This window comes from Trematomus bernacchii, unplaced genomic scaffold (genome assembly GCF_902827165.1).
Source record: "Trematomus bernacchii unplaced genomic scaffold, fTreBer1.1, whole genome shotgun sequence".
Lineage (NCBI taxonomy): Eukaryota > Metazoa > Chordata > Actinopteri > Perciformes > Nototheniidae > Trematomus > Trematomus bernacchii.
In genome coordinates, this window is record NW_022987720.1 from 4,542,255 (window position 1) to 4,567,762 (window position 25,508).

General features: G+C 39.2%; 1 protein-coding gene and 1 pseudogene across 1 annotated transcript; both read right to left on the reverse strand.

Annotated features, from left to right (window-relative positions):
* Window positions 1-6,828: 6,828 nt before the first annotated feature.
* LOC117493381 (ras-related protein Rab-32-like) lies at window positions 6,829-19,614 on the reverse strand. The gene is made up of 3 exons (XM_034143907.1): window positions 19,216-19,614; window positions 10,679-10,956; window positions 6,829-8,021 (listed from the first exon to the last, which is right to left on the reverse strand). Exons 1-3 carry the CDS (start codon window positions 19,427-19,429, stop codon window positions 7,872-7,874), a joined length of 642 nt encoding a protein of 213 aa, XP_033999798.1. The 5' UTR covers window positions 19,430-19,614; the 3' UTR covers window positions 6,829-7,871.
* Window positions 19,615-21,826: 2,212 nt separating this feature from the next.
* Window positions 21,827-25,508, reverse strand: part of LOC117492374 — a 30,533-nt pseudogene continuing 26,851 nt past the window's right edge.

Consider the following 25,508-nt stretch of genomic DNA (forward strand, 5'->3'; position numbering starts at 1 on the left):
GCTGGAATGTACGGTAACTCACTTTGTGTTGGCCACCTTAATGAGAGCCTTAGCCAACAACATTGGCCACAGCTCTGACTGACAGGTGGAGGCTGGGAGAAGCAAGTTGTTTTCTTCATCAAATGGCATTGAATCATCTACTGTTATCTTCCTCCAACAACCCTGAAAACAAGGAAAGAACAAACAGTGAGTGAGGACGTGTAATCAAAGCAAATGAACTAAATAATTCAACATTTTATATTTTTTAAGTTCCTTAGAGTGGCACAATTAGATACTGCAGCTGTGTTCCAGAACATAAAACTCCATAATTACACACAAAATAATCATCTTAAAAGAGGCATCATCTCACAGTATATTTGTAAAGCTGATCGAATGTGCTTTTTGCACTGATATTTGAGCTGCTGTATGTTCACATTTGGAAATGAGAGCTTCTGAGACCAGAATGGAGCAATGCCTTCAGGCCTATACTGAAATGGCACTGACATCGGCTGATTAGTTATCAGCTGTTAAATCATATGCTCATTAATGCCTCATCTTGCTGATCATCAGCTGACTAGTAACATCCAATAAAATGTGTATCAGTGTGTTAGGCAGCTTTCATAACCTTACAAATCTCACTTTGATTCTGCTGATACCTTCATGACAACACAGGCAGCATCATCAACCACTGATCTAATGCTCATGTACATTAACAGGTTTCAATTAATCTGTACTGAAGTGTTTTATATTAATTGTTCAAATTAACTTAATAACAATTTACAGTGAATTCCTTGACCCTAAATCTTTCTGACTGAAAAAATGTTCATGCTCGGGAAAGATTGCCTAACTCGTTTAAACAGTCAGTACATTGTGGTTAGGAAAACAACTGCATTAAAGGAAATAAGAGGAACTGATGTGATTGGCCAGCCCTAGACTGATACTAGCCCTGGACATATTCACTGCCGAGGTAATTTCTTGGATTTCTCCTCCATTTCTAAATGTGCCACAGGTGTCACTCAGATCACATTTTTCCTCAAAGCGCAATGGGTAACACGTGACCTCAAAATCTCTGATCCGAGGACATTTCCACACCTCTCCTAGCATCAGCTACCTTGCAACCTGTTTGGTGTCAAGGATTATTACATGCTGCCTGTGGTGTGGTCTGTTTACTGGCCGTCTGGGGGAGTTTCACACTGCTTGTAAGAAAAAGCAGGTCATAATCTGACTGACTGATCACAGCTGTGCCTCTCCTTACAAATCAGTGTGCCCTAGCATAACTGTATACAGAGTGGTCGAGCAGACTTTCTTTCTTGCTTGTTCTTCTACTTTCTTGTCAAACCATCGCCCCGAGGAAGAGCTGGATGTGTTCGGAGACGGGGTAAAATACAGCGTGAAAGGGCAAGTAAGAGGAGAGAGGAAGAAGAGGCGGAAAGGAGAGACGGAGCTGAGGGACTGAACAAAAACGGGCTGAGAAAATGGGAATGGAATGGGTATTCACAGCGGCGTGAAGGAGAAAAGAAGACTGGTGTGAATTGGAACAATAAGGAATCATATGAGCAGTAGATAAGAGAGTAGCCTATGAGCAATAACATGGGAGGAAGCAGGAAGGATGAATGGGGGCTGGGTGCTTAATGCCATCTCAACAACCATCTGTTAGCGTGCTATGGTTGGCACGGGGACTGCTGCCTACAACCGTGTCATGCTTGTTTGTCAAGGCAAGAGTCACAGTGCTACAGAACACCATCAATTTTAGCTCTCTCTCTTTTTTCACTTCCTCGCTGACCCAAATTGTTTGCTGGAAGAAGTTTCCTTTCTGAAATGACACAATGATTTAGTGTCCACTACTTACAGATCTGTGGCAAGCAACACACATACTGAAACAACCAGACCAACAATATCAAGATGTATCCAATGCAATGATGGTCGATCAAAAGGGAAACACCAGAAATATCTTAACACTTAAATGAAATCTATTTGAATGACATAAAGCCCTACCATGGTTGTGCCTGCTCTCATGATCTTACTTGGCGTGGATACTCAATTTTGAACATGCCTTCTATGAAGCAAGCTGACTCCTGTCAACCTTATCTACTCGTCAGGCAATATGAAGCCCGTCCACTTATGGCACAGTAGTGAGACTGATTGATCTGAGCTCTGAGTGGATAAGGCTTTCTCATCCCTCCCCCCCGCTCCAACCCTTAGTCAATCCCCATTCCTCTTTCATGGGGCCTGCTAAACAATACAATGCAATCTTAAGTCATCCATTGCCTCAAGTGTGCCTCTAAAATGTTAATAACAAAGAGGCATTGAGAAGCAATGACTTCACCTGCATGTCATAAATGTAGTTTTCTTAAAAACTACTTTTTAAATAGACTAAGAGTAGGTGGATGTTTGTGTGTATGTGTGTGTGTCAGGCTCACCATCCAGTAGAGTCTGACCAGGTATTTTCCATAGTTGTTGTAGAGTGGCACATGACCTCTGCCCACCTTACACAGCGAGTAGATGGGATCCCAAGGTCTCCAAATATCTTGTTTTGTATCTGAATTGTTATGCAGCGTCCAAACAATATATATCTCACTGATGATCCACCTCATCAGCTAAGAGTAGAGTAGAGAAGGAAGAGAAACATTATCATGAGTTAACCGACTATCAACCTTTAAATCTCTTTCAATATCATTCACAAAATCAATAGGGCATTGCATTACCCAAGTGTAATTCACTCTGTCATTCAAACGTCACCCTGTCTGACATCTGAATTACACTATTCAAGTGCTGATCAATACTGGTTAGTGAAAAGTCAGTGCAATGCTTTATAGAAAAGAAGAAATAACAATTGAAAACAAACCTCACTGCAAATCAGATGATCATTTGGGAGATCAGTTCAAAGGTCATTGGATTCTCAACAACTGTGATACCCTAAAATAGAAGATTGCAATATATAATATAACAATTAAATATAGAAGACTTTCACAGCCAGATGACTGACGGAAAGCTTTATGCACTCAGAAATTTTACAGTGTGTGGTTGTATTTCTACACATCATAACTAGTCATTATAAATGCACACATTGGCCATCTTGCGTCATCTGTTTATAATTGACATGAATATGTAACCCACTTAACACTTCTCTCCTCCTCAAAAGGTCCTCAACTGGTCTAACCTCACCATGATACTCCCAAGACTGTGTCTGCAATGAATATTTCAATATGAAGTTAATATATTCTACCATGTTACTAATTAAAACTGATTAAATGGGTCAGATGGTGGTGGGGAGAGAGATCAGCTGAAGGTCAATTAAGGTTGTGTTCTCTCGAGACGTCACAGCAACTCTAAGAGGGAACCAAACTTGAAAATATTTCCGTCAATAACACAGCTCTGTAAATAAGGACCGCTATAGACTAATGAAGAGAGTTTCACAGTAGAGCCTCGCCTGCGTCTGCATAGCTGATTGCTTTTGTGTTTATCCCGTGTTCCTCTTGTATGAAATTAATTAAATGCTTTCGGCATCTTGAGTGGAAAGGCAGCTTTTTACCTGGCAAGGACTAAATGTAAAAGCAGGAGTTTGCAAAAATAGCTTAATACTGCACTGAGAGAGGGGGAACAGAAAATCGGAGTGATTAAATTAAAACTATATTGGAGGTGACTACAGAGAAGATATCCTTAACTACATTACATTGCATTTCACATTATGTGGCAAAGAAATACACTTTGCCAATACAGCTAATGGCTGCAACAAACAGCTACTTAGAGTAATTCCCCTGACATGTTTAATTAGAAAACGAATACTTTCTGCAAGTATATGTAGTCTATTTGTCATTGTTATCTACAAAAAGGGGGACATAAATGACAAGTGACTTTAAAACTGTTTTTTTTTTTTATACATATACTGTACATTTAATTTCCAGTGATATCAGAAAATTGAAGCCCTAGCTAAATTGAAACCATTAAGTAATATGAAAGAAGTGAAATTGTTTTTTCATGCGAGTTGACATTAAATCATTTTTCTAATTTATATGTGTATACCTTCATGACCAATGTGCTTTCTCCTGTTTATTATTGTTTCCTATTTTAACCACTAGATCCGATATACTAAAACAGACCTTCTAAGCGTATGTTTATCATTATAATAGAATACCTGTCATTTTGGTACTACACATGATGTTACCTTGACAATAAACTCTGTAGGACGTTTCCAGGAGTGCACTTTCACAGATGGAGGCAGGGATATTTTTCCCTCAGGATCTTCAAAAAAATGCTAAAGAAAAAGCAAAAAAAGTTAATTTGATACGGAAACACAACAAAAACAAAGAATAAAGATACATTTAGTTGTATAGTGAAATAAAACACTTTTTTGATAGTACACTGAACAGTACACCAATATATCAATATACAAAACAACAATTGTATACTCCAGATTTACAGCATTGGGACTCTTGTTCGAGTTTCCATCAGCTCCTTTACTTGAGTCCCATTTCTCCAGGTTGACTTCTGAGTCATTCCACTCGGGCCAAATGGGAAACCTGCATCTCCAAACACCTCCAAGGCTCTCATAGGAAGTTGCTCCTACGGACGATGCTCTGAAATAATGACATAAACTATTCATTAAATGTGTAAGCTTATTTTTTTTTTTTGGCAATATTTAGTAAAAAAATGTGCCAGTACTGTACCAGACATTCAGTCCAGTATAACCCTGTTTTTGTCATGCCATATGCGATGTAGTGACATCTCTTCTAAAGTGATTACTTGAGGTTTTGACGTACAGAAACACATTGGCTCAAAGTAACGAACTACATATACTCAAGTACTGAACTTAGGGACCATTTTAGGTAATTTAGGTACTTTTGTTGAGTATTTCAATTGTTAGCTTCTTTGTACTTCTACCCAATTCAATTCAGAAGTAAATCATGTACTTTTACACTACATGTATTTAATAGATTTAGTTACTTTGCAGATTTGGATTAATGATGTGAAATAAAATCAACACTTACAGTAAATAAGACTTTTGTTACACCTTCAGTAACATTCACAAGCTACCCTGCAGTAAATAAAGTAAGTAACATTTGGTGCACCTTTCCCAGCTTTGATAACACTCTAATCAATGCATCAATAATTATAATCAAAACATATACTATTTATTATTCTGAATTTAAAGCTAATACTTTTGTATTTTTATTTGAGTAACATTTGGAATTCAGGACTTTTACTTGAAACGAGTATTCCTACTCTGGTACTTTTACTTAAGCACAGGAAGTACTTCTCCCACCTCTGCGGAAACAGATAGATAGTACATATTTGTGAACCATTCATAAAACCATTAATTCAGCCACAGTTAATAAAGTATGGTGTCTCGATTAGTACATACTGAATGCTAACGTTAGCTTAGTTGTTTGCTGATATGCTGCTAACGCTCACGTTAATGCTAACAACAGCTGGTCTTAATTAACGCCCGATTGCTAACATTATCCGAACTCACTCAGTCGGTCGTTCGGATAAAGAGACTTTACTGGAGGTCTCCTTTTTCTTGAGTGTTGCCTTAGACATTGCCCCTGGTAAAATAAACCTGCAAGCAAATGTACAAAGAACCAAAAAGTCAGGTAGCTTGCCGGGGGTACATTTGTTTGGTTATGTCTCTGCTCTTCAAAGTTTCTCGTTGCTCAGCAACGGAGCCTTAAGGTGGGCGGGGACTGCAGCTGTGGCATCACTTGTTACTATAGTGAGGGATAGTCAGATTTTCCTTAACAACTAATCTATTTACAAAGCAGCAAAGAAACCTAATCAATTAAAAAGCTGGCCATATTGTCCTTTGTATAAACTGACACAATAAAACAATAGATTGAAACTGAAACCATCCAGAATATCGCCTCAGTTACTGTAACTTGACTCAGTAGCCTACCTTCCTCGAACCATCTTGATGAAAGTGTAACATTAAAAGCGTCACAAAGGTTGCATCTTCATGTATACCATGGCATTGAATAGCATTGATTTGCCTTAAATTAACAGATCATAGTGTAAAACCACACAATTGTAGCACCTCCTACACAGTAACATATACATTCATAGATTAAAACCAATACATCTGTATTATGTCAAGGTTTTAACTTTTTCTCTGAAATATTTTATTAATTTCATGCAGATTGAAGTATTGGCATTTAATGAGAGTTCCTGTAATGTAATACACCACAATACTGGTACACCTCCACTGCATTCCTGCTTCACAAACAGTTGTGTGTGTGGATGAGAGAGTACAAGTCATAGTGGTGAGGACATTGTCTGATGACTATCACACACTGTTTAAGTGAAATCACATGGTCCCGTCTCCCTCTCTGACACACACAGACATGCGCAGAGTCTGAGTCATACATACATACATTTCACAAATACAACTTCATCTGTTGCACTGTGTGTCTTCAAGGGTAACTTAAAACCATGTTGTACGCATACACATGTTGTGACCTTGTTTTTCACATGCACAACTCTATAAATTGTGGCCATTAATGCTTACAGTACAGTACAGTGCTGGATGATATAACATCTAGACTTGTGAGTCTTATTCTAGCCATTGACTTTACCATTTGCTATTAATCTGTGCTTTTCATTAGGTAACCAACACTTAGGCCTGCTTTCAAAGATCAAATGATGTTGCCATCTCACTCTGAAGAGTTGCAGAACTTCTACTCGAGCATGGTTTATATATCTGCCACACCACACTAAGCCACACATGGTGCAACTTATTTATTCATTTTCATTCACAGAATATTATATGATACAAAAATAAATAATACAGTAGATGAACTCATTTAAATATATTACAAATATATGTGAACAGACTAATCACCGGTAGACAACAACAATATTTTAAAATGTTTATTCTATTTTGGTCTTGTATATTTAAAGTATTTTTACATACACACTTTATCTCAACACAGTGTTTAAAAAGTCTTTCAGGTTTTTAATCTGAACACTTTAATGTACCAGAAAGTGAAGTCCTCCATTACATTCTGTTTTTCTGATATTTCGCTTGACAGTTGCATGGCAATGTATGACCCAACAATAAAAAGAAAAAAACATGCTGTAAATCTAAATGTTTATGCTGGTGAAAAGACCATGTCTCATATAGTACCACAATTAGATTATACTGTATTGTCTTTGTAAAAGTTTGAGTAAACAAAGTGTTCTGCTCTAATTAACATTGCAGTTTTTTTAACAGAAATTATTAAATCAAGCCAACAATTAATTAAATGAGATACAATAACTCTTTGATAATGCTTAACCGTGAATTTTGTCTGCTTTCTTTTTCAAACAGTAGTAGAACAGCTGGAAACATAAACATGAGCGTGCTGCGAGCTCAAAAGGGACTTGTCTCACAGAAAAATATTGAATGACAAGGAAACGGACAGAAATCGAGAGGCTACAGGTGGTTTTCTAGTTCGTTTTTTGTGAGTTTTGCTTAGTTTGAGCCCCTTTCAAGCATGGTATATTCCAGGGCTTCAGGGGCTAACAGGGCAACTGGAGGGAGTAGCAGGGTCCAAGTGTGGAGGGCTGGGTAGGATTTAAAGTTGGTGGTGGAATAAACCATCAGGGAAATGTGCAGTGAGATGAACACAATAATAAAGAAGGGGTGGTTTAGAAGTGTCAACAAAGAAGGAAACAGCCCTACAGAGACAGTGACAACATTAAGATAAAATTGGGCTTCTATTCTGGCCTAGTGAGAACAACTATGGATGTGCAGGGCAAACGGGCATCAGTGCAGAGAGGAGAAGATCCTGGAGCTTTGGAGACCCAAGAATTGATATTCCTCAGAGAGGCTGCAGTAGAGGGCTGAGAGCCACAGGCCGGGTGCCGGGTCAGACCCTGCCAAAGGAGGCGGATGGCTAATATGAATGGATTTAGTGTCAGCAGCAGCCGGACTTGCTCTCAGCAGCCACAGTCTCCTGGTCCAGTTTGATCCGGTCTCCATTGCTCTCCTCGTATGGCAAACCTTTGTCGTTAGCCAAGATATTCTCAACCAGGAAACGTGCTGCGTCGTCCACGTTGATGTTGTCCTAGAAAAAGGTCAAAACAGAATATCAGAGTCGTTGTACAAAAGTACATCTGCAGAGTGACAATCAGACCCTGATGCATGTCTTTGCTTGCATCTTTAAATATTTGTTTTGGAAGTCAACTCAACCCCTCTCCATGAAACAGCCTGTTAAAGCAACAGTTTGGAGACAGGGACTATTACCAGAGATCTGAGGCTGACAGGGACGAGTTACAAACAGCCATTTACTTGTGTCCTTCACACTGTGGCGAAAAGCTGTCATCCCATGGGTTGAAGAGTTAATGAATATTAATGGCCTTTCTCCAGGCTCTGTAGCAACAACATTTTTTACAAAGAGGCCTGGTCATCTTGGGTAAAGGCGAACAGAGTTTTTTTTTTTAGAGATTACGTTTGCTATGAAAATCGAATTCCTTTTTGTTCATTTCATTTAATTTCAAACCTTTATTTAACCAGGTGGTCCCATTGAGATCATCGATCTCTTTTTCAAGGGAGACCTGCAGCAAGTAGGTTACAACATCAAACGACAAAAAACAATAAAGGACATCATACATCATATTTACAGGGCTACATTTACATACCTATCGGCATTGTTGTACAAAATAACATATCTGACAAGGAAAAATGTGGTATATTATTTGTCCAAATGTACTGTTAAAATCTGTTGTAGTGTTTAATTAATTGGAAGTGCGCACAATCACATGATTGTGTCTAGTTAACGTTTAAGTAATGTTTTTATGATTGTTCAATGAGTAGAGGGCGTGCTCCAATCAGAACAAGAGGCACCTCACAATTAGAGGGACTAAGTTGTTGATTACATAAAAGGCTGATTAGGACCACAGGAAATTAACAGCCTCTCCGCATTTGACAACGTTTTAAAAACTGGTGAAGACTTTTCAGCTCAAGAAAACTGTGTGTTTTGCTTCTTAAACTGAAACAAAGTTTGGTACTCATTGAGAAAAAAAAATAAAACAGAGTTTGTTGTATGTCTGGCTTATAGCCAACGTGACAGGCATACAAAAGAACAACACTTCATTGCACTCACAGAAAAGCTTTGCACTGATCACACACACCAACACACTTCACATGACACAGCACGTGACATGGCTGCACAGCCTAAGATTATCTGGAATGAGTTAACTAAGTTTACCCGGGCTTCCAAAACTGATCAAAGCATTCCTCTTTACCATTCCACGTCTCCCAAAGCAGAATCAAAAAATGACACAAATGTAAATGCAAAACATGGGAGAGGGCTTTCCCAGGACTCTCGTAGTTAAGAAAATGATCAATTGGCTGGCTGTGATTTTAGCCCTTGTCAGAAACAACTGCATCTTTCATAGGACGTCATTTATAAATGAACATGACACGGCACACCCAGAGTGCTGGCAGCCTTTTGTTCATGTCAGCCTCGTGCTCTCACTCAGTTACCTGCTGAGGAGTCTTGTATTATAGCATAGAGTTTGCACCTCAGAAAAAAAAGACTTACAGCTGTGGAAGGTAGGTCAGTAGATTTACTCAAGTATTGTGCACTGTTTTTGGTACTTTTCCCTACGTCATGGAATGGAAATATTGTACCTTGCACTCTATATCATTTGTTTAAAAGGTGAAGTTACTACTTACTTTACAGATGTACTTTTTATATACAAAACCAGATTAAAAACATGATGCTTTTTTACAAATGAAACTACCCAACAGTATATTAAAGAACTGCTTTACACAAATTATAATCCTACAATGCAAATATTCTCCCTGATGATTTTGTTGCAAATAGTCGTTTACTTTTCTTAGGTAAATGTTGCATGCAGGGCCTTAACACTACTACTCTTACTCTACTCAAAATGATCTCTCTTGACCAAAATACTAGTCACAAAAAGACAGAGTTACAAAAATATAATGTAAACACAATAACATTAAAACTGTAATATCATGACCGAAGTTGAGAGAAACACAACCTAACATTATCTGTCAGGGGTCCTATCACTCAAAGCTCTGGGCTGCAACATCAATCAACGTCATGCGATACCAGCTGTCCAACAAATCTTTTCCCTGGTTGGAAAGATAAATGTCTGTAGACGTTGCGCATGACTGGCAGCAGAACAAAAACGTATACCATTTGCCATTATACAACACTGACATTTGGATCAAAACATTTACAATTGTTAAAACCTGTTGAGAGAATGCCCCAAGTCTTAAGAAAAAACAAATCACTACATGTAACTATTTCACGATTGCCTTAGAAGTGAATAAGCCATTCAGTAAAATGGCAAAGTGTCTTGACCAGAAATATCCAGTCTCATCTTAGTTTGACTTGGCTGTGTATTTCAAAGCTCTCATCAAATCCGATTTTCCGCAAACTCGAGTCACGTTCATGCGTGAAATAAGATTTTAAGACATTACTAGTCATGTTTGGACCATGACCCAGGAAGCTTTAAAAGGAAATGTGTATCCCCAGTGTGAAAGATTTTTGCCAGTATTAATCCCTATAATTCCATGCTGCTGAATTGTAGAGTAACCACAAATAAAACGTAGAGAAAAATCAGAGAGCATGTTCATGAAAAAAGCCTGTTAAACAGATATAAATAGAAATACATCTAAGAGCACATAGACCTGTTTTATGCAAATGTGTAAGTAATGGCTTCTGCGTCTAATGTATTGATCTCTCACCTTTGCTGAGGTTTCAAACCAGCCCAGGAAGCCGGTCTCTTTGCAGAAATTGTCCATTAGGGTTGTGTTGTTGGAGCTGTCGTTCTTCTGGTCGCATTTATTGGCGAGCAGAACTGAGGGGATGGGGCTGCCATTAGCCAGCTTCACCTTGCTGTCCAGGTCGTGCTTCCACTTAGACACCGCCTCAAACGTGGAGCCCCTTGTCACATCGAACACCACGAATGCCCCCACAGCCTCTTTGTAGTACACTCGCGTCATGTTCCCAAATCGCTCCTGACCTGGAGGACAGAAAGAGAATACAGTGAAACATTTGCATTTTTACAAAGCCGCTGAAAGCAATACGAGTAATAGGTTTTTGGATTTGTGTAATGATTCAAAACATGTGGATGTAATGAAGCCCTCAAAAGCAAATACCATCACAGTATTTAAAGGATGAAACCAGGATGTCTAGCCCTGAGATTGTCATGCAAGTAATTCAGTCTCATTTCTTTCTCCATTTTGTCCATTGATAGAGATGAGGGCCTAATCGACACAGAGAATGGAAGAAGTAATCTGCTGTAATGATAAACCCTTTCTCTGTACTCATATTCCAAAAAATCTAAGAAAATAGTTCACAAGAGGCAAAGCATATTTGTATTTGGTGTCACTATTAATCTGAGAGAGACTCTTCTTAAACACAACCGGACCAGAGTTTTTTTACTTCTTTTAAAAACTACCAATATGTCTGTCACACTGCCTCTTTGTGCATTTAACTCTTTGTGAATCCCACAACATCATAGAAAACAGCTACAGATATATCCACTGAACAAATATATCCACTTAGGGCTGTGCAATTAATCGTATTTTAATCGCAATTACGATTTTGGCCTGCCACAATTACGAAAACAACATAATCGAAAAAAACAATTATTTTGCTTTGCTAGGTTGTGACAGTGCACTGCAACATATTTGATCTAATTTATTTTAGTCTAATTTATTTGTATTTATCATATTTACATATGTTTAGTAGCTTGTTGGAGTGCGCTCCAAAATATTTGTTGATCTTGTTTATTGGTATTTATTATTTTTGATATTATTTATTTAAATGTGAATATAAATGTATCATTTATTTTATTTATTTTTGTATTGGTTTTTCAGTTGAATTATACGTTCAGGGTAATCAACAGTTAAAAAGATACTGTTCAAATTATTATTTGTATTTGTTTTAAAGTTCAATAAAATGGATGTTTTCAAAGTCAATGAATAATCGTATTTAATAATCGTGATATCAATTATTGACCAAAATAATCGTGATTATGATTTTTGCCATAATCGCACAGCCCTATATCCACTGTAGATTTTAATAATGTTACTCATAACAAATACAAACATCAACAAGATGTTCCATACTTAAGTAAGCAATAGTACTTTATCTTAACCCTTAAGAGGAAACAGACTCTTGAAGTGGCGAAAACAAGTCCAAGCCGAGCTCTCTAACATAACTTTTACTCGGACCACATCACTTCACCTTAGCACAAGTGTGCACTGATGCGTGCAGCACAGCATCTCATTGGAGGAAGTGAATCTATGGTCAGCGGTTCAACGGTGAACGGTATTTATTTTAATACTATGCTGTCAAGTCACACTTTGAAGCCTATCTGATCAAAACAAAATCGGGTGACGTAAACTGCCTGGATCGCAAATACAAATGGAAAATATGATTAGATAGAAGGTTGTTTTTATGCTGGGAGCTCATAGTTTAAATAACAATTATATTATGTTTCAGACCACATAAAGCAAAAGCAGTTATATATTAAAAGTTGGGGGATTATGGTTGTTTTTCTCTTTTTGATGACAGCAGTGTTTTTTCTTTAGATAAAATAAAATGTCTCATACACACATGAGAGCTTGCGTAAGCTTCAATATATGGTTCCTATTTTTGAGCTTTTGCGTGCCCATATCAGTTCTGTTTATGATGGTGATTCATCATAACATATGACCTGCACAAAATGCTGATTTTAAGTACAACTATAAATATATGTCTCTTTCGGTTATCTGATGTGAACACACAAAACTCAGATTTAATTTTTTTTTTTTACTTGAAATCAGGCTACAATCATTTGTTTAGGTTTAATAGAGGGCTATTGCTTCTTTACATTGGCTCACGTATTGTGTCTTTTAAGCACCTGCTCATTTCACTTAGATTTAGTCTCAGCAAACACATCAGGCTTCCAATGACTTTAGGTAACATTTGACTGATTTAGCACATCTTTTTGCTACACTGCTCCAATTTAGGAAAGCCTAGAAGGCAAGTGTAATTGTACTGTGTATTAGGACGTCAGCCTCCACCAGAGCCAAGTTACAAAATAGAAAATGAACCTAAGATTGAGGAACTGCAAGCAAAGCTTCTCTCAGCATACTTTCACTTTACTGTGGGTACTTACCCAATGACACGAGGAACTGGAGTTGTGTGGCGCAATGCGGGTGTGAGCAAGAGAGTGAATACACTGTGGGTCCCACAGGCCTGACGGTAATTGCTCATAATTGAGAGTCTAATTTTAGCTGATATAACCCCAGGTGAATTCACCAGAGACACGACACAGTGGGATAAAGAGCTGATGGACTGGAATAAGTCTTTTATTTCCAGGCCTTTTGTAGCTCATACATCCACAATATAGAAAGGAAAAAATTGCTTAATAATTTACCAGGCTGCTGTCTCATCTTGTTTTAATTATTTTTGCAAGGTCTGACTGAGCCCAACGTTAAGCCAAAACGGAGTAACTGAACAATTTTTAGCACAGAGGCAAAGAATGCAATAAACTATGTTTTATTCAATTAAATGAACTCCTTTCACCAATGAACAAAGCCAGTGATCAGACCCAATTATTTCATAACATCCAAAAAAGGGCTTTTGTGTTAAGCTGAAAAAATGGAGGAACAATGGCTAAAAAGTAATCTTACGTCGCACAGCACACTCTTTTTTTGCAAAGTAGTAAGTGAATGATGAGAATAAGTATGCTCATTCATTTATACCAGGAGTAAAGCACCAACTGTTCGCTGAAGAGGCCATGGACAGCATGTCATTGTCCACATTCAACACTTCACTTGATTTTCTGACATGGCCAGTCCTTTTCCTGGGTCGATGTGCAGGCACAGGAGGTTGGGGGCTTAACCTTACTTCTCCTTGGAGAGAACCGCCTGGATGGAATAGACTCATATGGGGTGATTATATCAATCAATACCACCAATGTGATTGGCACAGATATACACCTGACTGTTGCATGGTGTAATGAGTTATGTGGGGTATTGATATGTGGCTGTGGTATACATTAAATGACAGCAAATCCCAAGATGCCTGAACTTTAACTTTTGATAATCATTCAGCTCCATTGACTGAAGCCAGTCCTGTTTTAGAAAAACAACCAAATAAGAAAATTCTACATCATTCCTGATAGCTTCTTCCAAAGCACGGCAAATCTGAACTTTACTTAAAATAAACTACAGTGCACATGATTTTGGTCAAGAATGGAGGTCTACGGCACAGAAGATTAAGCTTTATCAGGGTTTTGATACACAGCCAGTTCCCTTCAATGTCGGTTTTGGTCATTCCTTTAGATTTGTTTAAAAAAAAGAAGGATACTGTATATTACGAATGCTGCAACTACTGTTTATTTGTATTTCTGATTATTTTATCTACTAATCAAATACTTAATTCCAACAAAAAATCCCATCATTTCCCACAGACTTAAAAAATGGTTTCTTCAGATGTCTTGTTTTATCCTACCAACCATGTAAAACCATTTAAAAGAAAGAAAATAAATTCTGTTTCCTATCAAGAATGACACAGATAATCATGAAATCCTCAAATTTAAGAAGCTGGAACCAGACCACCAAACACTGATATTCAACGAAGCAATAACATTTAAATAAAGGATAGATAACATTATACTGAAAGTATTAATGGCTGACATTTGCTGCTCACCCTAACAGCAGAAAACACAAGAATCAAAGAGCTGTGTGAACAATTGAGTATTTACTCTCTGAATGCCACAGAGGCGCATGAGACTGCCAGAGAGAAGAACAAAGACTTGTGCTGCTGCCTCAAACGCTCAACATGCCTGCAACTAAAGAAATGTATGTCTGAATCTATCCAGGAGAAACGGCAAACTATTGAGAAATCCCAAAGGGTTGAAGCGAGGGTAATTTCCGTTGCGTCCACCACACTAATGAACACTGGTGCATGGCCAAAGGTACAGTTTGGTATTCTGGGTATGGACCTGGGATATCTTCAGAAATCTGCCGTTAATGCCTCAGTTTCAGCCACTGTATCATATCTGTTTGTGTGGGAGACATAGAAATAAAAGTCTCATCATTATCCATAGCCCTAGCAACCCCACTTCCCTCTACGGTCGCACATATTGCTATCCTGTGGGTGGGTTACCATAGAAACTGTCCAAGCCAGACACGGCAGTAGCAACAGCAGCAGTCTCCGTCTGTTGATGGGAGGCAACTGGCTGTAAAACTTCACCACACGCCCTCCCAGCAACTACATTACCCAAACTACACAGGGTCCAGTCATTAAAGGTAGTCTTCAGCACGAGCTTCTCAGGACAGACCGTGAACATCACATGACTGGCACGTTCAAATTCCACAGAGCAGCATGTGAGAGGTGACTTACTCCAGCTTACCAAGGCCTCAAGCACCAAACAAAGTCTGAATTCAGGGGAAATCCTCAACCTCCAAGTCGTGTGACTATCGTTTTCCTCTACCTTTAACTGAAGGGTTAATGGGGGCCGATTAATATAAAGCCTTGGCACAACGTTGCAGGAATTTAGCTGAAAATACTAACATTTGTTGTAGATTTATTACATGTGATCCATTTAAACTACTACTGCATCAAAATCCTTTTTCAATCTGTGTAAGAATCAAGAACAGGCCAGGAATTGTTTCATGTTTTTCATTATTTCTGGTAATTAAACTGTAGGATACAGAAAAGTGAAAAACAAAACTAATATTCTACATAATTACTACGAAAACTATAAAAAAAATACCAGATAATGACAGAGCTGTGTAAATGATCAACTTACCAGAGATATCAGAGATATTCTCAAGTGTAAAGTGGAGTGACCAAGGAAATGTTCAGCAAGACTGTTACTTTTTACACTAAGGAGTACACATTGTTGGTGTGGAGCATTCATTGCTCATTCAACATTGGTGCATTTTTTCTACACGGTGTGCTTAAAAAGGCCTCAAGGTCACATTCGGTATTTAAAGTTGCGATTGCTAAATGGGGATTAATTGCTCGGCAGCATAAAGTCTTACTTAGTGGTTGAGTTGTTTATTCTGTTAGACGATCAACAATCAAAACTAATTAGTCACTTTTTCAAAGATCAATTTGGTTTAAGTAATTACAATCGTTACTACCTACATCTCATCTTCAAAGATATATTAATAAAGACAAAATTATTTTTTAGAGGAAATAATCTACAGATTATTGATGATAAATGTAATTGTTACATACAGCTCTTTCCTTAACCTTACACACACAAAATCCAAAGACAAAAGGTTAGGACAAACATTTATAAAACATAATCCTGGTGGAAAATGAAATGTTTGAGGGGAAAAGAGAGTAGTTGGAGGGGTCAATGTAAAATCCCATGTTCCTGACAGTACAGTGGGTTAGCACTGTGATGGAAACCCCTGCATACATCATACTGTAGTAACATGCATCCTCCGGCTCTTAGGTTCAGTCCTACGAGGTGCAGGCTATTTTAACACTTTGACTATTGGTAATCATCCTGTCCACAGTCTTTGACAAATCAAGGAGAGAGTAGCAATTCCGGGTGAAAAGGGGGTGGGAGCTCTGCTAGCTTTACACTGACTTCCATGTTGTCCACATCACGTACAAGCCTCTGATTACTGTCATTCCTCCCAGACTGTAATCATTAGTAGGGTTGCTAAAAGACAACCCTACTCTGAAGTTGCCCTCAGCGTTGCCCAGAAGATAATTCCTCCTCCTTTTCTGCACGATTAAATGGCTTAATGACTGGTCTTAATGACTTGGAAAATATACCTCGAGCTCTTTCACACCAACGATTTGATACTTATTTCATCCTCGGAGTCTGCTGGCCAGACCTTGTTGAGGTGCGATAATTGTAATTGACTATCTGTGTCATTTTACCTCAAACGTACTTCTGGGGGAGAGCCCACTCTGCCAATCAGTCTGCAATGACCCCCCCCGCCACACACACAAACCAACTGTCCACCCCCTTTCCGTCACTGCTGTTAGCGATGGAATAAAAAAAAAACAGCAGTCTTCTTACCATCTGTCCTGATCTATCTCAGCACATGAGGTTTGTTTGATTGAGGGAGAAGAAAGGCCACGGTGGCATTGGGAAGTATGAATTGAGTAAATCTAAAAAGGGCTATTTTATTTGTATTTGCACAACATGAAAAAAATATTAAATGGACATTAAAAATAGAATTGAAAATATGTTTACATTTCCTTAAATCAGAGCTCACATACTGTATGTATGTACAAAATGCAATGTAATGCATGTACACAGTGGATGTGACATTGAGCAGCTGACTCTTCAAAATACAGAAATCTTGACAAGCAACTCAGTAGTTAAAGATTTTACAGCAAAGCCAGATTACAAGCTATAACTGTGCCATGCCTAAGAACAGCATGTACTAGGAAACAATCCCTATTCTCTGTGTTGCATGTGGTGCTAAATCACTTGCACATGGTGATTTTCAACCATCTTGAATAGTTTATAGTTTACCCATCTCAAGCTCTGTCGTGTGCATCATCTCTGGAAACCCATGACTGAGAGTCAGAAGGTACAGTGAAGGATTCATTGTACTTTAAATCCTTCGGTTGCAATTCAACTTCAGGAAATAGCAAATAGACAAATAAGTGTGAGCACAAAGTCCAATCTTAATGACAGCCGATGTCATCATAAGTAGTCATTTTGTCATCCTGTCAAAACAAAGGTTATGTCCACTACAAGCCTGCAGCTGAAAACAAAACCTGAGCTAGTTAAGTATTCACTGAATTACAGTTGCAAGGCTTTATGAACGACCAATAAGTAAATCTGACATTTATTTTGTTGTCAACTGCGATTGCTTGTTTTCTGCGTCTTTTATGATAGTAAACTAAATATAGCAGTTTAAATATCGTGATGACCACTTATCAGTATTTTCCGACATTTCATAGTCCTTACAATTCATTTTAACTGAGCACATAATGCACACACAGACAGTGCACAGTCCTCTCCTCGAATGCCACCTTCTCAGAGAAAGATTAACTACTCCTACTTTCCTTCTGCACATGTGAGATCATTACTGTTTAGTCTAGGACTGTACCGAACAGATAATACAAATGGCATTTCTTAACTGTCACTTTTAAAGAACATATTTGCCATTTAGAATTACAGCAGCTACATAATAAAAAAAAGAGACAACCCTTGGACTCTTTACCATCAACAGCACACACAGGCCCTGAAGCCATGTGATCTCATTAAACCAAACGAAAAAATACCTACCATAAATTGACCTTATGATTTACAGTATATCTGACTATTTCCCAAGCACTAATGTGAGTTTTATTTTAGGCTAGGAGGATACTCTAGGAATAACATGAAAGAAAAGAGGCTAATAGGATGTCAGAGAGACCCTTCACCCTCCCATCACCACACATTACATCTCTCATTCTGCCGATTTAAATGTGGAAAAAGCCTGCATTGATCAACATGGAAGTGTAAAAGAGAGTTATTGTGTGTGCTGGTTTGTCTACTTCTCACTTCCTCTCTGACCTGTCCTTTCCAGCAAGCCATTCTCAGACACTTTCTGTTTGCAATGTGATATTTTGGTGCCTGAAGATGAACACACAGTGAGAGTTTGAAACAGCCTGCAAGTGTGAAACTTTATTTACACTGCTCTGATTTGTCTGGCTTGCTTACTCAAGCTGCTGGAATTCACAGGTTGCTGTGTGTGCTAAGTTTAGAAGCTCAGAGGGAGTTTACCCAAGTTTATTGAAATCCTCCCATGAAAAAAAGGATCACATGGCAGAAGGACTTTTGGGTAACATTACAGTGACATTGCAACATGAACAACAGCATTGAATAACGATGAGAGCAGTTAAGTCAAATCAGCAAACCTTTAAACAAATTAATCCCTAGAGAAAATATAACAAGAATATGATGGTGAGTTCAGGGAGGGGGGTGGCGCTCTGTCGGTAATGACAACGTGACCTACATTCCTCTGAATTATATCATAAAGGGGACGAGCAGACATGATCAACCGGTCTTTTCTGTTGGAAATTCCTCCTGCCTAACTGAGCTTGTGGTACTTACTTCTGTATATTATGTCTATATTTCTGTTTGAATATTAAAACTTAAATGTTGAATTTCGTCATATCTTGCAATCTGTGAAAGTGAAACTTCCCCCTGTGCCACACAGAGAAGTTGAGCTTGGCATCCATTGATAGTGAAAGCATCTGATTCGGTTTAAAGCACCAAGTGTCACATGACTGTAGTGAATTAGCGTCTCCTTACCTGCGATGTCCCACAGCTGTAACCTGACCAGCGTTTTGTTGTCCCAGTTGATCACTTTAAGAGCAAAGTCGACCCCGATCGTCGCCCTGTAGTGCTGCGAGAAGAGCTGGTGCACGTAGCGTTTGATGATGCTCGTTTTCCCGACGCCTAATTCCCCGATGACCAGCACTTTGAACAAGTACTCCTTACACTCAAATACCGAGCCCCCGGCCATGCTGACACAGACACCGACAACTTTTCTCTAAACTCTGGCAGCTTCTGCTTTGTCGCTCATGTATGCTTCCTGTGAGAGCTGCTGTAGGACTGGGCTGGTCAGAGGGCTCAGGGCCAGATGCAACAGAAATTACGTTTGTCTCTCCCCTTTCAATTATCCTTCTCCTCCTCCTGCTCAGTAACCACCTGATAAGTCATAGGACCCGGAAATGTAAGAAACTTGACATACGCTCAGGCGTCCTCGTGCTGCTGCAGACAGAAACCTTCTCATGTGTACAGAGTGATGTGTTGTCCCCGCATTCAAACTCAAGCTCCCCAACTGTGTAATGTCAATGTATAATTGAAATAAAGTAACCATGAACCAAAGCCACTGTGGGACTTCCTTTGTACTTTAAAACAAAGAAACAAGTATGCATTATTTGCTGCATTCAGAATAGTGGGTGGATACATTTTTGGAGTATATTACATTTCTTTGTTTTTAAATATGTGCCTTAAACATATTTAATTTGTTTAATTTGAAGAAAAGGGTCAAATTAACTAGTTCATTAAAAAAAAGTAAAATATAAAGCTATCGATAAATGTATGCAAATATTTTTACTTCAAAGATTTTACTGCTGGATGGACACATAATGAAAAAAAGTCCATTGTTTTCTTGAAAGCTCCAGCATCACATCACACATTTTTAGGTGGAATATTGAGCAACAATTGCCTCAAAAAAAGTTTGGATGTATCAAAATTATGTTATCTACCAAATGTCAAACTATGTCTTAAGATAAACATTTAATTTTAAACATCTATGTGAAGTAACAATTAATAAAACACGTTTTTTAGTAGAGTTTGACCTAAAAACCTTTGAATTTAGCTTGACATACCTTGATAACCACTTGCGGATCATGGATTTCACACAAACCGTATTTTCCATCGATGTAAACTAATATTGAGCTCGGCAAGTCTTTTTGCAGGCGAACCGAATGACAACCCCGTTTTTGAAATCTATTGTATGCAGTAATCAGTCTTCTTAATATAAATTGTTTTTATTTTACAGCATTGTTCAGCTTGCCCAAAACATAAAGGCCTATTTCACTCTAGATTTGACAGTGTTAAACAGGTGGCACCCTCGTATATTTTACATTGAAAAATCATTAAAATCATATAACAACTTACACTATAATAGATTAAAAACATTTGGAAATACAATACAATTGCACTATGCACTGTATAGTCTTGAACTTTGAAATAATTTGTATTCTTATAGATAAAGAACTAAGAAACTTAACCTCAAAAGTTTATAATGCAAGATTTAAGCAAAATTGAAGCATGTATAATCTCATTACAAGAAGCAACTAATCATTGGTTACTTTAACAACTGAATATTATCAAGAGGATACAGTCGACTCAAATTAGCTTAAAAGTTACCCAAAAACCAAACACACTGCTCTGTGATAAATATTTGAGGACAGTTTCAAAATGTATAAACTCTTTTTTTTCTGTTGACATTCTAAATATAGAAACATTTATCAGTATTACAAACATACCACCTGTGTGAAAAACAAGAGATGGCTTAACAGTATTACAAACTTTGAGAACTTGTACAAGTACTGTGTTTTTCATTACAATGACACAGCCAACTCAGAAAACATGAGAAATATCAACACGGCATTGAAAGCAAAAGTTGTTCTTTATCACGTCCCATGCTCGTAAAACTGGTTCTCAGGGTTATGATTGAGTGTAAACTGAATACACAACATCGCCATCATCTACAATCGCGCTAACCTGTATCAGCTACATCGTAAAAACTGAAAGCAGGAATGTAGGTTGATAACAACTCTGATTGGAACATTATACCCATACCACAATCATACAGCGCAAGTGTTCAGCAGAATCTCAGTTCAGTGATAATATTTGTGCACAACTCGCAACACATAAAAGTAATATTCAACCAAATTACTGCACGTTTCTTGTTAATTAATCTCAGTAATATTTAAATTGCGATGAGTTTGGGTGAGAGAAAGCTGAGGTGAAATCAATTAATGAAAAAAAAAGGCGAGAAGTTTTTCAATGCAGCTGCTACTGCCCTACACACATAAGAGACCTGTACATGTGCAGCAGAGCTAATCAAAACCGGCATGAAATGCACTTGAGCTACTGCACTGCTTAGAGCTAAATTGGTCTCTGGTTGTATCTAACAGTGTACATATATACACACAGAATGTTTCTCTTTCCATTTGTCCCCATAGACCATTTAACTGCACTGCCATTATGAGAAGCACAACTACATCCTTTATTTGTCTCTAAGTGTCTCTTAATTCATCACAATTTGGCATGAGAGCTGTCTACTTTTGGCACTCCTTCCCAGTTTAACATTTTCCAGAAAGGGCTTTGTGCACCGGCAGCCCTTCAGAAATGTAAGCACTCATGGATGGTTCCTGGTGTTTGTCTACTTATCACTTGATTAACCCCTTACTTTTAAAAACAGAGTAATAAATAGAAGCAAGCAAATGGCAGGGAAAAAAGGGTTACAAACGTGAAATTATAATACAATTAGGTTGTACAGTATGTTTCTGTTTGTGTGTGTCAACCAGTATGTGACAATTGCAATGTCTGTGTGATGCACAACTGTGTCAGCGCCTGTTTCGCACTCACAGTGTTGAGGAGCTGTGTGCGTAGTCATGGAGCATGTTTTGAGCGTGTAGACTGAGCTCGGAGGGCTCCCGAACATCGACTCCATGATGGGGGAGTCGCTGACATACTCCCCCGAACACCACAGAGTCTCTGAAGGGGGAGGGGGGGGGACAGAGCAAGGGAATCCATCCAGATATGGCTTGTTCTGAGTTAAATCCACGCTATCCCCTTCCTCCCCCTCCTCCTCCTTGGCATCATAAATGTAGCTGTTGTAAGAGGTCCAGTGACTCGTCCTCGGACCCCTCCTCATCAAACACCCCCACTCGTGGGACCAAAGGAGGCTGAAAGGGGGGTCAAGCTCAAAGGCTCGTTGGCAGGGTGTGCCTCCTTGGCGGTGTTGTCATTCAGTGCAGGGGCATAGGAGCTGTGTGTGTCCACCACAGCCCCCTGCAAGCGCTCCGTAGTGCAGCCCTTTAAATGAGAGGGCAGAAAAGATTGCAGGCTTATCTAAATTAGACTCCAGCCCTTGCATCTGACCAGAGCAAGAGGGAGTCCAGAGGGGACGCTGCGAATCCTCGTCGTCCTCCTCCTCCAGGTTGTACAGAGGCTTAGCGCACGCGCGGTTTCTTGATGGGGTCGGGGTTCTGTTGCCACGGTTGCAGGTGGAGGCTCACAACTGTGGGGGTCGGGCGTGTTAGTTAGGGGGCCTGATGACCGCCGTCTGATTCAAGCCTGCTTCCTGTTTCCTCACATGCACAGACAGTCTGTGCCACACATTCCCCCCCCCTTGGAGGGTGTCTTGGACCTGATTCAGACCATGACACAGACTTGCCATTAGAACTATGAACGAGATAAAGACCCAAGTTACTAACACAGGAAACCAAGAGGTGGTTGCAGATAAACAACATCAGCATAGCAGCAACATAACACAACCAAGAGCAGCAGCATTTCACACATTTCTGATGCATGTTAAAATACTTTTTAACCACGTGACTTTGACATTAACAGCTTTGATAAGGGGTTCACTCATGAGCTCTAAGGAGCGTTACATTTATCTACTGTGTCACCAAACACTGTGAGTCATAATGTGCTGCAGACAGCATTATGATCTGCAAATAGCTTTAAACATTGAGGTACAGAATAAAGAGCCACCTAACTCCTTTCCTTCTGTCTTAACTATAAGCTTCTATAGTTTAAATGGGACAACATGCATTTGTACTTTAGTTGATGCCTGAACTGACACAGAGTTTTAGTGCAGACAGAGCTAGGACTGGCTCTAATGTGATTAGTTGGAGAGGTAGGTAGGGGCGTTTCATGCTGAGAAAAGTTAAATGTGAGGTTAATTCAGGATAAACCAAAGCGGCAGGGTGGCAGAACTTATTCTTGGAGGGCTTCAGTGTCAAAAACATTTTCCCCATATCCCAGCTAGAAGTGACAGGATCACAGAGGCAAGTGATTCCTTTAATTCACCAGACACTTGAACCAGCAGCATAGGCTTTGTTGTTGAACAAAAACAACAACAAAACTGATGCTGAGTCACAACAAATGATATTCCATATATTTAACATATAGCTTATTTTATATTACTCGTGAAAATCAAGCATAATCAAATGCAATTGTTAAAATGCAATAAACAGAAGGTTTCTAGACAACATTCCACTTTTTTTAATCTAAACTTTGAGGTAATCTCACAGATTTTCTTTCAAATGTCTCAATGGTTGTTTATAATGATAAAATGTCTTAGTGGACAGTGCAGTCTCCAGGAAAGAAGTTCAAAGACCACCATGCCAACAATGTGCCAGCCTCGACACTTTGCAGACAGTGTGCTGCTCAGTTCAGAAGGTTTAAGGGTTAGATGATTAGAGAGGCTGCATAGCAAGGGTGAGAGACAACACGTAAACATATTGGGATCACTCTCATACTCTGCCCAACTCCTTACTTTAGACACCTGTCCAGTGTCACTGCTGCTGTGAATCTCAAAAAAGTTATATGCAAGTCTTATATATAATTTAAATGTCGGAAAATATATACTTGAATTAACGCTGACACAGTTTGTCTGTTAAATGTAGCTGAACTTCAGTTGTATTATTTTATGTTCCTCAGTGGGAGGGGGATGTGCCTTATAAATCAGTGTTCAATGCTTACTGTTTCTTAATCAATGCATCAGTTTAGGTCTGATCTGGAAAGTTAAAATTGGACAAATTAAATCAAGCATAAACACTCAAATATTGTTGTAAAAAAATCAAATAAGCACCTTCATGTTACTTTTAATGATTGTATTTCGACAAAATACCAACAGATCAGCTTTGGACAAACCACAGTACAATTTGAGTGTTTAGGCATCTTATAATTGTGCTTCTTACCAAATATAATCATCTTAAAAAAGGCACTCACTTGGCATTGCCAGAGACAGCCTTTTTCCGGCGGAAGATATTGAGGAAGCTGTTGGTCCCACATTGAGCTGACTTCCCATCTCCAACGTGCATTCGCACCACATCAGATGTTGTGAAGGCGCTTCGGACGTTCCTCTCTGGTTTGGCAAGCATAATATACATCTTAGGCGTGAACATGCACCCCAGAGCCACTGTGACACTGAGGCTGACAGAGAAGGATGTGGTTATGATCTTGTAGTTTTGAGCCAAAATAGATTGGCACAAAGGCCAACCAGATGATGCAGGTAGTGTACATTGTGAAGGCAATATATTTCGCCTCATTAAAATTGGCCGGGACGTTCCGCGTCTTGAAGGCATAGTAGGTGCAGCTCATGATCAGCAGGCCGTTGTAGCCCAGTGGCGCCACCATGCCTACAGTGCTAGTATTACAGATGAGGTAGACCTCACGAATGCTGGGGTAGGATCTTGACGGGCAGAGGAGGCTCCAGAACGATGAGTGTGATCTCCAGAGTTAGCTGCACGCTGACCAGCATAAAGGCGATGACCACCTGGGCCCAGGCGCCCATGAAGCGGGGCTTCTTGGTGCAGATCTTCTTCTTGCTGCCTGCCAGGATGCGGGCGATGCGGTTCGTTTTGGTCACCAGGGCAGAGTAGCACATGGCAGATGAGAGGCCCACCAGGAGCCGCTGCAAGTAGCAGGAGACCAGAGTAGGATGGGCGATTAGGGTGAAAGGACAGATGTAGCCCATGAAGATGCCTGCCAAGATTATATAACACAGTTCTCTGCTCGAGGATTTAACCACAGGCGTGTCACGGTACTGGATGAACACGAACGTGACAAAGGAGGTGATTAGGATTCCCACACAGGAGAAAGCCACGGCCACGATAGATTCCACATCCGACCAGTCCAGATACTTCAGAGGCAGCGGCTGACAGCCTGGAACAAAAGCAAAGGAGATATCAGGTTAATCTTTTGTTAGTTCTGTCGCAGTTCTTTGTTTGAATGAAAGTTACATTACAATAGCTGAAAAGGACCAATGAGCAGACAGTAGAGAGGGGGAAGAG

What these genes read in the sequence shown, in the direction of transcription:
- LOC117493381 (XM_034143907.1), bottom strand. Translation starts at nt 19,429, where the DNA reads ATGGCCGGGGGCTCGGTATTTGAGTGTAAGGAGTACTTGTTCAAAGTG. An exon ending in ACAGCTGTGGGACATCGCAG is followed by an intron (nt 10,957 to 19,215) that starts GTAAGGAGACGC and finishes TCTGTCCTCCAG; the next exon opens with GTCAGGAGCGATTTGGGAAC. An exon ending in GGTTTGAAACCTCAGCAAAG is followed by an intron (nt 8,022 to 10,678) that starts GTGAGAGATCAA and finishes ACCTTTTTCTAG; the next exon opens with GACAACATCAACGTGGACGA.